Raw genomic sequence first — 13022 nt, 5'->3', positions numbered from 1 at the left:
TCATCAGAACAATGATTCTATTGCCAATCATTAACACGGCATCCTCTGGTGACAGTTTCATGATGACTGAAGTAATGATGAGGAAAAAACGAAGGCCTTGTCACTTAAACGTGATGCGTACAGTGTGTTCTAACGTCAGTCATCGTTCCTCTAAAACATGTCATCTAGCCTCCCTCTGTCTCCTCAGATAAGTATTATACACAGCAGATGGTTGGTCTGGGTGTGCACCAAAATGTGTTCTGTGAAAGTTTCCAGGACATTCGTTGGGTTGCCGCAATTCTTCTCATAAGACAAAAACTGTCCAGTTGTGTTGATGATTTGTAGAAAACGTTCGCCTGATGTTGCAAGAACGTTCCCAGAACATTGCTCTCACATTTTGTTGCAGCTGTGTGTTCTAAATACATTACTGGTACATTGTGTTATTACATTACCTGGAAACCTAATGACAACATTTGGGGAATGTTCTGTGGTGGTTGTTACAGATGTTGTGCACAACATTTTTGGGAATGTTAGGAGAACATTTCAAGGATATTTAATTTAAAACATTTCCTGAATGTTTTTGAATATTTTTGGGATGTCATTATCCTAATGGTAGATAATACCGTAACTTAGAGTTAGACTGGGCTTAACACACAGAGCCTGTAGAGTTAGACAGGGCTTAACACACAGAGCCTGTACGTTAGACAGGGCTTAACACACAGAGCCTGTAGAGTTAGACAGGGCTTAACACAGAGCCTGTAGAGTTAGACAGGGCTTAGCACACAGAGCCTGTAGAGTTAGACAGGGCTTAACACACAGAGCCTGTAGAGTTAGACAGGGCTTAACACACAGAGCCTGTAGAGTTAGACAGGGCTTAGCACACAGAGCCTGTAGAGTTAGACAGGGCTTAACACAGAGCCTGTAGAGTTAGACAGGGCTTAGCACACAGAGCCTGTAGAGTTAGACAGGGCTTAACACACAGAGCCTGTAGAGTTAGACAGGGCTTAACACACAGAGCCTGTAGAGTTAGACAGGGCTTAGCACACAGAGCCTGTAGAGTTAGACAGGGCTTAACACAGAGCCTGTAGAGTTAGACAGGGCTTAGCACACAGAGCCTGTAGAGTTAGACAGGGCTTAACACACAGAGCCTGTAGAGTTAGACAGGGCTTAACACAGAGCCTGTAGAGTTAGACAGGGCTTAGCACACAGAGCCTGTAGAGTTAGACAGGGCTTAACACACAGAGCCTGTAGAGTTAGACAGGGCTTAACACACAGAGCCTGTAGAGTTAGACAGGGCTTAGCACACAGAGCCTGTAGAGTTAGACAGGGCTTAACACACAGAGCCTGTAGAGTTAGACAGGGCTTAACACACAGATCCTGTAGAGTTAGACAGGGCTTAACACACAGAGCCTGTAGAGTTAGACAGGGCTTAACACACAGAGCCTGTAGAGTTAGACAGGGCTTAACACACAGAGCCTGTAGAGTTAGACAGGGCTTAACACACAGAGCCTGTAGAGTTAGACAGGGCTTAACACACAGAGCCTGTAGAGTTAGACAGGGCTTAACACACAGAGCCTGTAGAGTTAGACAGGGCTTAACAGACAGAGCCTGTAGAGTTAGACAGGGCTTAACACACAGAGCCTGTAGAGTTAGACAGGGCTTAACAGACAGAGCCTGTAGAGTTAGACAGGGCTTAACACACAGAGCCTGTAGAGTTAAAGGGAAAATTCACTCAAAAACAATATATCTTTTTTTTCCTTAGTTCACTGTTGATACAGTCCCAAAATGTTTTGCATGTCAGCAGTCAAGTTGTCAAGATATTGGACTGAATATTAAAGACATCATCATGATGACGTGGCCGCTTAACAAAAATATGTTTTTTTGATTTTCACTTTAACCATATAGCCATAATCAGTAGTGAGGTGTAACAGAACAACACCGACTGGAGCTTGTAATTAGTCTGTCAATTAGGGATCAGTCTCTCAATAACAAACTGATTACCAGGGCTTCCTTCCTCTGTGTGTCTGCTGTCCACTGATACTGTCATCTCACTGCTCACCAACATCCGCTGACAGTCACGCAAACACACACGTATAAGCACACACACACACACACGTAAGCAAGCAAGCAAGCACACACACGTAAGCAAGCAAGCATGCACACACACGCACACACACGTATAAGTACGCACACGCGCACACACACACACACACACACACACACACACACACACACACACACACACACACACACACACACACACACACACACACACACACACACACACACACACACACACACACACACACACACACACACACACACACACGCGCACACACACACACACGTAAGCAAGCAAGCAGACACACACACACACACGCACACACAATCACAGCCCATCATTCATGTTGCTGTTCGCCTGGAAAACATCCTGTTGACGTGACGGAAAAATAACATTCTAGATTTAGAGAAGAAACAGGGAAACAGAGACTGGAAACATTTTTGTCTGGACCATGCCCGTGATATTTAACTAACTCAGTATTGATTCTATGAAGATACATAACTGAGTTGTGTGACAGCAGGACTTTCAGTGTTACCTGAGAGCAGTACGATATGCAGTCGCTACCATAAAGACAATCGCTAAATCAATATTGATTACGCTGACTCACTATCAAATCAAATCAAATTGTATTCGTCACATGCTCCGAATACAACAGGTGTAGACCTTACAGTGAAATGCTGAATACAACAGGTGTAGATCTTACAGTGAAATGCTGAATACAACAGGTGTAGACCTTACAGTGAAATGCTTGCTTACGAGCCCTTAACCAACAATGACGTTTTAAGAAAAATAAGCATTATAGAAAGTATTTACTAAAATAAACTGAAGTAAAAAATGTAAAAATAGATGCTAACTGAGTTATGTGACATCACATTCTATTTGAGGACACACCGATATGAATGACATGATCATTCTCTCTTGAATAATCCATGTTCTTCCCCTGATCGCCCCTGATCTGTTTTACACTTGATTTTCCCTTTCGAAAAATGAAGCAACCTCTAAAAACATTGATTATAATCCAGATAATAATTCACATTTCCTGTTGCTGCAGGATTATTTTCCTGCTGTTGCAAACTGGCTCAAATTAAGATCCTACGTCTGTACTTTCATTTGCGTTGTTGACAATAACTAAGTGCAGCTACTGAAAGTGACCTTTTTCTGATGTCAGGGTGTTAATCATGTGGTCTATTTGTCAGAAGCACAGTAGCTCGTTGCTTAACCCTGCGCCAGTAAAACTTCAATAAAATAGGATTTACTGTTCTGTTTCCTCCCTCCCCTCCCTCCCTCCCTCCCTCCCTCCCTCCCTCCCTCCCTCCCTCCCTCCCTCCCCTCCCTTTGTCTGTTCTGTTTATTCTCCTGCGTGTGATGGTGTGTGATGGTGTGTGAGGGTGTGTGATGGGGTCTGATGGTGTGTGATGGTGTGTGATGGTGTGTGATGGTGTGTGATGGCGTGTGAGGGCGTGTGAGGGCGTGTGATGGCGTGTGATGGCGTGTGATGGCGTGTGATGGCATGTGATGGCGTGTGATGGCGTGTGATGGTGTGTGATGGTGTGTGATGTGTTTTGGTTCTGCAGTGAACACCACTAATCCTATTATTCCAGCCTGAGCTTCATTAGGACCTGAGGCAGATACACTGACTTTTAGACCAATGACTCTCTCTCTCTCAGCTGTACTCACTGACATTATAACCCCGGACTGCACTGTGTGTGTGTGTGTGTGTGTGTGTGTGTGTGTGTGTGTGTGTGTGTGTGTGTGTGTGTGTGTGTGTGTGTGTGTGTGTGTGTGTGTGTGTGTGTGGAGGATGGGGGATACAGTATGCATTAGTGCATGTGTCTCATACAGTGATGGAGTCATTGAGCAATTTAACTAGTCTATGAACCAAGGATTTTCCTAACAGTATTATAATGCCTGTACTCAATTACACACATACCATTATATAGTCAGTACTCAATTACACACATACCATTATATAGTCAGTACTCAATTACACACGTACCATTATATAGTCAGTACTCAATTACACATGTACCATTGTATAGTCAGTACTCAATTACACATGTACCATTATATAGTCAGTACTCAATTACACATGTACCATTATATAGTCAGTACTCAATTACACATGTACCATTGTATAGTCAGTACTCAATTACACACATACCGTTATATAGTCAGTACTCAATTACACACATACCACCATATAGTCAGTACTCAATTACACACATACCATTATATAGTCAGTACTCAATTACACATGTACCATTATATAGTCAGTACTCAATTACACATGTACCATTATATAGTCAGTACTCAATTACACACATACCGTTATATAGTCAGTACTCAATTACACATATACCATTATATAATCAGTACTCAATTTCACACATACCATTATATAGTCAGTACTCAATTACACACATACCATTGTATAGTCAGTACTCAATTACACACATATCATTATATAGTCAGTACTCAATTACACACATACCATTATATAGTCAGTACTCAATTACACACATACCATTATATAGTCAGTACTCAATTACACACATACCATTATATAGGCAGTACTCAATTACACACATACCATTATATAGTCAGTACTCAATTACACACATACCATTATATAGTCAGTACTCAATTACACACATACCATTATATAGTCAGTACTCAATTACACACATACCATTATATAGTCAGTACTCAATTACACACATACCATTATATAGTCAGTACTCAATTACACACATACCATTGTATAGGCAGTACTCAATTACACACATACCATTATATAGGCAGTACTCAATTACACACATACCATTATATAGTAAACACACTGGCTCCAGGTCATCTATAAGTCTTTGCTACGTAAAGCCCCGCCTTATCTCAGCTCACTGGTCACCATAGCAACACCCACCTGTAGCACTCGCTCCAGCAGGTATATTTCACTGGTTATCCCCAAAGCCAACACTTCCTTTGGCCGCCTTTCTTTCCAGTTCTCTGCTGCCAATGACTGGAACGAATTGCAAAAATCACTGAAGCTGGAGACTTATCTCTCTCTCTAACTTTAAGCATCAGCTGTCAGAACAGCTTACCGTTCACTGTGCCTGTACACCGCCATTATATAGTCAGTACTCAAATTACACACATACCATTATGTAGTCAGTACTCAAATTACACACATACCATTATATAGTCAGTACTCAATTCAATCTCCTTGATATGGCATCGGTATGCTCCTCCTTGTTCTTACTGTTTGATATCAATGTCATCAGAATTGTGTGCCAGGTTTGATCAAATCTAGACCTCTATCACATGATAGTCATAGTTGTGTGAGGAAGAGGTGAAGGTAGTTCAGCCACCAGACAGTATTTTCCCAACAGTTTACTTGTATTCTTTATTTTTCTTATTCTCTTAGCCTATTTCTGTGAGGTCCCGAGTGACTTGGCAAACACTGTACTATTCAAGAGACGTGTCAATCCTCTCTCTCTCTCTCTCTCTCTCTCTCTCTCTCTCTCTCTCTCTCTCGCTCTCTCTCTCGCTCTCTTTCGCTCTCTCTCTCTCTCTCCCTCACTCTCTCTTTCCCTCAACCTCCTGCCCAAAATGTGCGATAGATAGATAGATATATATAGACAGATAGATAGATAGATAGATAGATAGATAGATAGATAGATAGATAGATAGATAGATAGATAGATAGATAGATAGATGATTCTGAGATTCATGTCCTAACCTGATCCTCTGTCTCTGTCTCTACAGGTCCTCGCAGATGCATGTGTGGCACCTACCGGATCACCTACCAAGCCGGTGTGTACACAATGTGTGTGTGTGTGTGTGGTATCCTAACCTTTATGCTAAACTGACCATAGATCAGTGTCTAAGGTCTAACTTCACCCTACCCCCTTTAGGTACAGACAGACACTCACATGGCCTGTCACTGCAGCCTCTCTGCCTGTCTTTGTCTGTCTGAATGTTAGTACCTGTCTGCCTGTCTCTCTCTGTCTGTATGTTAGTACCTGTCTGCCTGTCTCTCTCTGTCTGTATGTTAGTACCTGTCTGCCTGTCTCTGTCTGTCTGTCTGTCTGTCTGTCTGTCTGTCTGTCTGTCTGTCTGTCTGTCTGTCTGTCTGTCTGTCTGTCTGTCTGTACGTTAGTACCTGTCTGTCTGTCTGTCTGTCTGTCTGTCTGTCTGTCTGTCTGTCTGTCTGTCTGTCTGTCTGTCTGTCTGTCTGTCCGTTAGTACCTGTCTGTCTGTCTGTCTGTCTGTCTGTCTGTCTGTCTGTCTGTCTGTCTGTCTGTCTGTCTGTCTGTCTGTCCGTTAGTACCTGTCTGTCTGTCTGTCTGTCTGTCTGTCTGTCTGTCTGTCTGTCTGTCTGTCTGTCTGTCTGTCTGTCTGTCCGTTAGTACCTGTCTGTCTGTCTGTCTGTCTGTCTGTCTGTCTGTCTGTCCTGTCTGTCTGTCTCTGTCTGTCTGTCTGTCTGCCTGTCTCTGTCGGTCTGTACGTTAGTACCTGTGTCATTCACTGACAGGAAAATAGCCATTCCCACGTACTGTAATCATTCAAACTGCTGTATAAAGATGGGCAGGTTATTGGGCCTTTTCAATTACTAAAGCTGTGTATGGCCTTTCTAACTTGACTGGCTCTGGTCTTTAACTACATTCAGGGCCGAGAGTTCCATAATGATATGCTGTCTTTATGATTAAATCTGTCTATTGGCTAGTGGTTAAGATCACCATCATTTGAGTGGTTGGTTAGGGGGGTAATCTCTATACAGGGTCACATACAGAGTGGTTGGTTAGGGGGTCATCTCTACACAGAGTCACATACAGAGTGGTTGGTTAGGGGGGTAATCTCTATACAGGGTCACATACAGAGTGGTTGGTTAGGGGGTAATCTCTACACAGGGTCACATACAGAGTGGTTGGTTAGGGGGTAATCTCTATACAGGGTCACATACAGAGTGGTTGGTTAGGGGGTCATCTCTACACAGAGTCACATACAGAGTGGTTGGTTAGGGGGGTAATCTCTATACAGGGTCACATACAGAGTGGTTGGTTAGGGGGTCATCTCTACACAGGGTCACATACAGAATGGTTGGTTAGGGGGTAATCTCTACACAGGGTCACATACAGAGTGGTTGGTTAGGGGGTCATCTCTACACAGGGTCACATACAGAGTGGTTGGTTAGGGGGGTAATCTCTATACAGGGTCACATACAGAGTGGTTGGTTAGGGGGTCATCTCTACACAGGGTCACATACAGAGTGGTTGGTTAGGGGGTCATCTCTACACAGGGTCACATACAGAGTGGTTGGTTAGGGGGTCATCTCTACACAGGGTCACATACAGAGTGGTTGGTTAGGGGGTCATCTCTACACAGGGTCACATACAGAGTGGTTGGTTAGGGGGTCATCTCTACACAGGGTCACATACAGAGTGGTTGGTTAGGGGGTAATCTCTATACAGGGTCACATACAGAGTGGTTGGTTAGGGGGTAATCTCTACACAGGGTCACATACAGAGTGGTTGGTTAGGGGGTCATCTCTACACAGGGTCACATACAGAGTGGTTGGTTAGGGGGTAATCTCTACACAGGGTCACATACAGAGTGGTTGGTTAGGGGGTAATCTCTACACAGGGTCACATACAGAGTGGTTGGTTAGGGGGTCATCTCTACACAGGGTCACATACAGAGTGGTTGGTTAGGGGGGTAATCGCTACACAGGGTCACATACAGAGTGGTTGTTAGGGGGGTAATCTCTACACAGAGTCACATACAGAGTGGTTGGTTAGGGGGTAATCTCTACACAGGGTCACATACAGAGTGGTTGGTTAGGGGGTCATCTCTACACAGGGTCACATACAGAGTGGTTGGTTAGGGGGGTAATCTCTATACAGGGTCACATACAGAGTGGTTGGTTAGGGGGTCATCTCTACACAGGGTCACATACAGAGTGGTTGGTTAGGGGGTCATCTCTACACAGGGTCACATACAGAGTGGTTGGTTAGGGGGTCATCTCTACACAGGGTCACATACAGAGTGGTTGGTTAGGGGGTCATCTCTACACAGGGTCACATACAGAGTGGTTGGTTAGGGGGTCATCTCTACACAGGGTCACATACAGAGTGGTTGGTTAGGGGGTAATCTCTATACAGGGTCACATACAGAGTGGTTGGTTAGGGGGTAATCTCTACACAGGGTCACATACAGAGTGGTTGGTTAGGGGGTCATCTCTACACAGGGTCACATACAGAGTGGTTGGTTAGGGGGTAATCTCTACACAGGGTCACATACAGAGTGGTTGGTTAGGGGGTAATCTCTACACAGGGTCACATACAGAGTGGTTGGTTAGGGGGTCATCTCTACACAGGGTCACATACAGAGTGGTTGGTTAGGGGGGTAATCGCTACACAGGGTCACATACAGAGTGGTTGTTAGGGGGGTAATCTCTACACAGAGTCACATACAGAGTGGTTGGTTAGGGGGTAATCTCTACACAGGGTCACATACAGAGTGGTTGGTTAGGGGGTCATCTATACACAGGGTCACATACAGAGTGGTTGGTTAGGGGGTCATCTCTACACAGGGTCACATACAGAGTGGTTGGTTAGGGGGTCATCTCTACACAGGGTCACATACAGAGTGGTTGGTTAGGGGGTCATCTCTACACAGGGTCACATACAGAGTGGTTGGTTAGGGGGTCATCTCTACACAGGGTCACATACAGAGTGGTTGGTTAGGGGGTCATCTCTACACAGGGTCACATACAGAGTGGTTGGTTAGGGGGTCATCTCTACACAGGGTCACATACAGAGTGGTTGGTTAGGGGGGTAATCGCTACACAGGGTCACATACAGAGTGGTTGTTAGGGGGTCATCTCTAACACAGATTCACATACAGAGTGGTTGGTTAGGGGGTAATCTCTACACAGGGTCACATACAGAGTGGTTGGTTAGGGGGTCATCTATACACAGGGTCACATACAGAGTGGTTGGTTAGGGGGTCATCTCTACACAGGGTCACATACAGAGTGGTTGGTTAGGGGGTCATCTCTACACAGGGTCACATACAGAGTGGTTGGTTAGGGGGTCATCTCTACACAGGGTCACATACAGAGTGGTTGGTTAGGGGGTCATCTCTACACAGGGTCACATACAGAGTGGTTGGTTAGGGGGTCATCTCTACACAGGGTCACATACAGAGTGGTTGGTTAGGGGGTCATCTCTACACAGGGTCACATACAGAGTGGTTGGTTAGGGGGTAATCTCTACACAGGGTCACATACAGAGTGGTTTCTCAGTGTGTGTGCTATTCTTCTGACAGTCCATAGTAATGGAAGACCCCCATCCGTCGTTTAAAGTGTGTGTGTTATGTACGTATGAAGGTACACCAAACAGAGTTGTGACCCCAGGTTCTCCTCACTCACGTCTATGTGACGTCCTGGGATTGTTCGGAGAATAATCACTCACAGGGTCAGAAGTTCATGTTCAACTCTGAAGTGTTTCACCTATTCTAGGGGCTATGTCCGTATAGTCTTGAAATGTCTTGAATGGCTTCCTTCCCTCTGTCCTTCCTTCCTTCCCTCCCTCCTTTAGCCGTCCACTGATCCTCCTTGGGTGAGATGAGAGAAATAAAAAGTGGTGAAATGCTACTTTTTGTCCCCTAGAGGGTGCTCTAGTCCACAGCACCTTGTCTTGCGTCAGGGAGGCAAAAAATAGTCTGATGCTTTGACTTCATGACAAACCGTTTCTGCATTAAGCCACTTTGAGTGCCATGGTGAGGGGGTCGATTCCATTTCAGTGCAAGGAAGTAAACTGAAATGTACAAATTCTAATTCCATTTTGGTCTCCCAGAGAAGGGTTGGGAATTAGAACTGGAATTTCTGTTGACTTTCTGAATTGACTGACTTGAAAAGGAATTGACCCCACCCCCTGGTCACGACCGAATGTTCTACTAATCCAAACAGTCCACACATTTGTGCTGATTCCCTGTGGACTGTGTCTGTTTTGACTCCCATGGCTTTTAAAACAGTGCTACAGATGTTTATTTTGAGCCTTCTGCATTTTTTCCCTCCCATGCCTTTTTAGCATGGTAGCATGCTTTCCCTAAAGATAGTTATGTAGCTATGAGAGTGGGACACCATAAGACATGATACAAATGTAAACACTCAATAAACCTGCTCATTTCAATGGTTTGGAGTGGGTTTTTATGTTTTCATCATCATGTCCTGATGCCCACTCCTATGAGGAGCATGTTAGACTGATGGAGAGTTAACTGCTATCAATCTCCCTGTTTAAATATTGACTTACACACACTGTTTACTGATGCTTCTACACACACACTGTTTACTGATGCTTCTACACACAAACTGTTTACTGATGCTTCTACACACACACACTGTTTACTGATGCTTCTACACACACACTGTTCACTGATGCTTCTACACACACACTGTTCACTGATGCTTCTATACACACACACTGTTTACTGATGCTTCTACACACACACACTGTTTACTGATGCTTCTACACACACACACTGTTTACTGATGCTTCTACACACACACACACACACACACTTAAACTGATGCACACACACAGCAACAAATGATGTACGTGTTAGCAGTGAGTGTGTGTGTGCGTGCATGTGTGCATGCGTGCATGTGTGCATGTCTGTGTGTGTGTGTGAGTGTGTGTGAATGTGTGTGTGCAAATGTGAGCGAGTGTGTGTGTGTGTGTGTGTGTGTGTGTGTGTGTGTGTGTGTGTGTGTGATGTGTGTGTGTGTGTGTGTGTGTGTGTGTGTGTGAGTGTGTGTGTGTGTGTGTGAGCAGGCCCAAGGCCCTCATGTTCTCCTCTCAGGGTTAATGGAATGGCAGTGTGTCTCACGTGGATCATTAGCAGCGTTCAGGGAGGAGAGAGTTCTATAAAAGAACCTTCACAGCTGCTTTTCTTTTCTCCCATCCTCTCTTTCTATCTCTCTCCCTTCCTCTCTTTCTATCTCTCTCCCTTCCTCTCTTTCTATCTCTCTCCCTTCCTCTCTTTCTATCTCTCTCCCATCCTCTCTTTCTATCTCTCTCCCTTCCTCTCTTTCTATCTCTCTCCCATCCTCTCTTTCTATCTCTCTCCCATCCTCTCTTTCTATCTCTCTCCCTTCCTCTCTTTCTATCTCTCTCCCTTCCTCTCTTTCTATCTCTCTCCCTTCCTCTCTTTCTATCTCTCTCCCTTCCTCTCTTTCTATCTCTCTCCCTTCCTCTCTTTCTCTTGTTCTTTTTCCCTGTCTCTGTTCTACCATTCGATGTGACAGAGATCAGTTGCTTCGCTTAATTCACGGGTGAGTAGCACAACCAGGTCTGGACCTCGTCTCTCTTGACAAAGTGATTGAATCAGATGAACCTGCATGGAGAGATAAAGGAGAAACAAAGAAGAGTGTATACTCACCTGATCTCCATCTCTCTCTCCCTTCAGCCGGCCACTCCTCAGCTGCCGTTGAAGCATGTAGAAACTCCGGTAAGTCTCTCTTTTCATACTTCTGTGATGTTGATGATTGGTATTTGCAACAGTTATTAGCCTATACATCAGGAGGGATGTTACAGAAGCTCTGGCTTGTCTGGGCAGTGTGATGTAGTGTCAGAGGTAACCATTCCTAATTGTATGAAGGTGACCCCAAAATAGTTATGCTTGACCCCTTTTTCTGTTCAGACGTGGGATCAACTCCATAAAGCTTGTGCACAGTTGTCATGTTGTCAGACTATTTTCACGGAGGTTGACGTAAGAGCACTATTAGAACACACCCCCTGGAAGCAGAGAACATGGAAAGCACTGCAATATCTCCCACCTCATTGGCTTACTCTGTTTCAGTGGACGTCCAGTTGTTCGGCCATACTGTAGTCTACTGTATGTACCCAGTAGACATGAGTCGGTGAATACAGATGTCACCCAGCCGTGGCCTACAGCTGGCTGACAGACAGACAGACAGACAGACAGACAGACAGACAGACAGACAGACAGACAGACAGACAGACAGACAGACAGACAGACAGACAGACAGACAGACTGACTGACTGACTGACTGACTGACTGACTGACTGACTGACTGACTGACTGACTGACTGACTGACTGACTGACTGACTGACTGACTGACTGACTGACTGACTGACTGACTGACTGACTGACTGACTGACTGACTGACTGACTGACTGACTGACTGACTGACTGACTGACTGACTGACTGACTGATCTGTGGATGGATGGACCCTGCGTTATTTAGGATGCAGTTACCTTATGTGCACTGGTAGCATCTTTACACACAAACTGTACACATACATTTGTTTAGGGGAGAATGGGGTAAGTTGAGCCATTTTTGAATTTTCAGCATCACTCCGTCAAGAGATATATAGTATTCTTTCTAACAAAGATATCTACATATACTTTAGGATGTTGTGTGTCCCTGGGAATAATCAGAATTCATGTAAACGTTACAGTTTTGAAAACATAGGTTGTCTGAAAAAAGTGGTCTCTTCGCACAACTTACCCCGGGTATGGGGTGACTGACTGATTTACCCCGGGTATGGGGTGACTGACTGACTTACCCCGGGTATGGGGTGACTGACTGACTTACCCCGGGTATGGGGTGACTGACTGATTTACCCCGGGTATGGGGTGACTGACTGACTTACCCCGGGTATGGGGTGACTGACTGACTTACCCCGGGTATGGGGTGACTGACTGACTTACCCCGGGTATGGGGTGACTGACTGACTTACCCCGGGTATGGGGTGACTGACTGACTTACCCCGGGTATGGGGTGACTGACTGACTTACCCTTATGGGGTACCCTTATGGGGTAAGTTGAGCTGTGGGACGGTAAGTTAAACTGCCTACAAATATCTGTACTGAATGAAATATTACCACAACCATTTTAAAACCATGTCTATCTTTATTTTCCAAACACTTTGTCTTTTAATAATCTTAAGGATA

At 44.8% G+C, this 13022-nt stretch overlaps 1 protein-coding gene across 19 annotated transcripts in view; it reads left to right on the top strand.

Moving 5' to 3' along the window:
- Positions 1-13022, top strand: part of LOC106575599 (tensin-1) — a 185322-nt gene that overhangs the window by 113619 nt on the left and 58681 nt on the right. For 12 of the 19 annotated variants that reach the window (XM_082963555.1, XM_082963552.1, XM_082963548.1 and 9 more), the window contains exons 4-7: positions 5804-5851; positions 9640-9660; positions 11349-11375; positions 11510-11551. In XM_082963555.1, the coding sequence (XP_082819681.1) occupies positions 5804-5851; positions 9640-9660; positions 11349-11375; positions 11510-11551 (138 nt within the window). The remainder of the gene's footprint in view (positions 1-5803; positions 5852-9639; positions 9661-11348; positions 11376-11509; positions 11552-13022) is intronic. The other 7 variants (XM_082963554.1, XM_082963553.1, XM_082963563.1 and 4 more) reach the window with 2 other exon arrangements.

Source organism: Salmo salar, chromosome 17, assembly GCF_965601325.2.
Source record: "Salmo salar chromosome 17, fSalSal1, whole genome shotgun sequence".
In the NCBI taxonomy this organism is placed as follows: Eukaryota; Metazoa; Chordata; class Actinopteri; order Salmoniformes; family Salmonidae; genus Salmo; species Salmo salar.
Note: the sequence above shows the minus strand (reverse complement) of the source record. Positions and strands in the feature narration are given on the sequence as shown.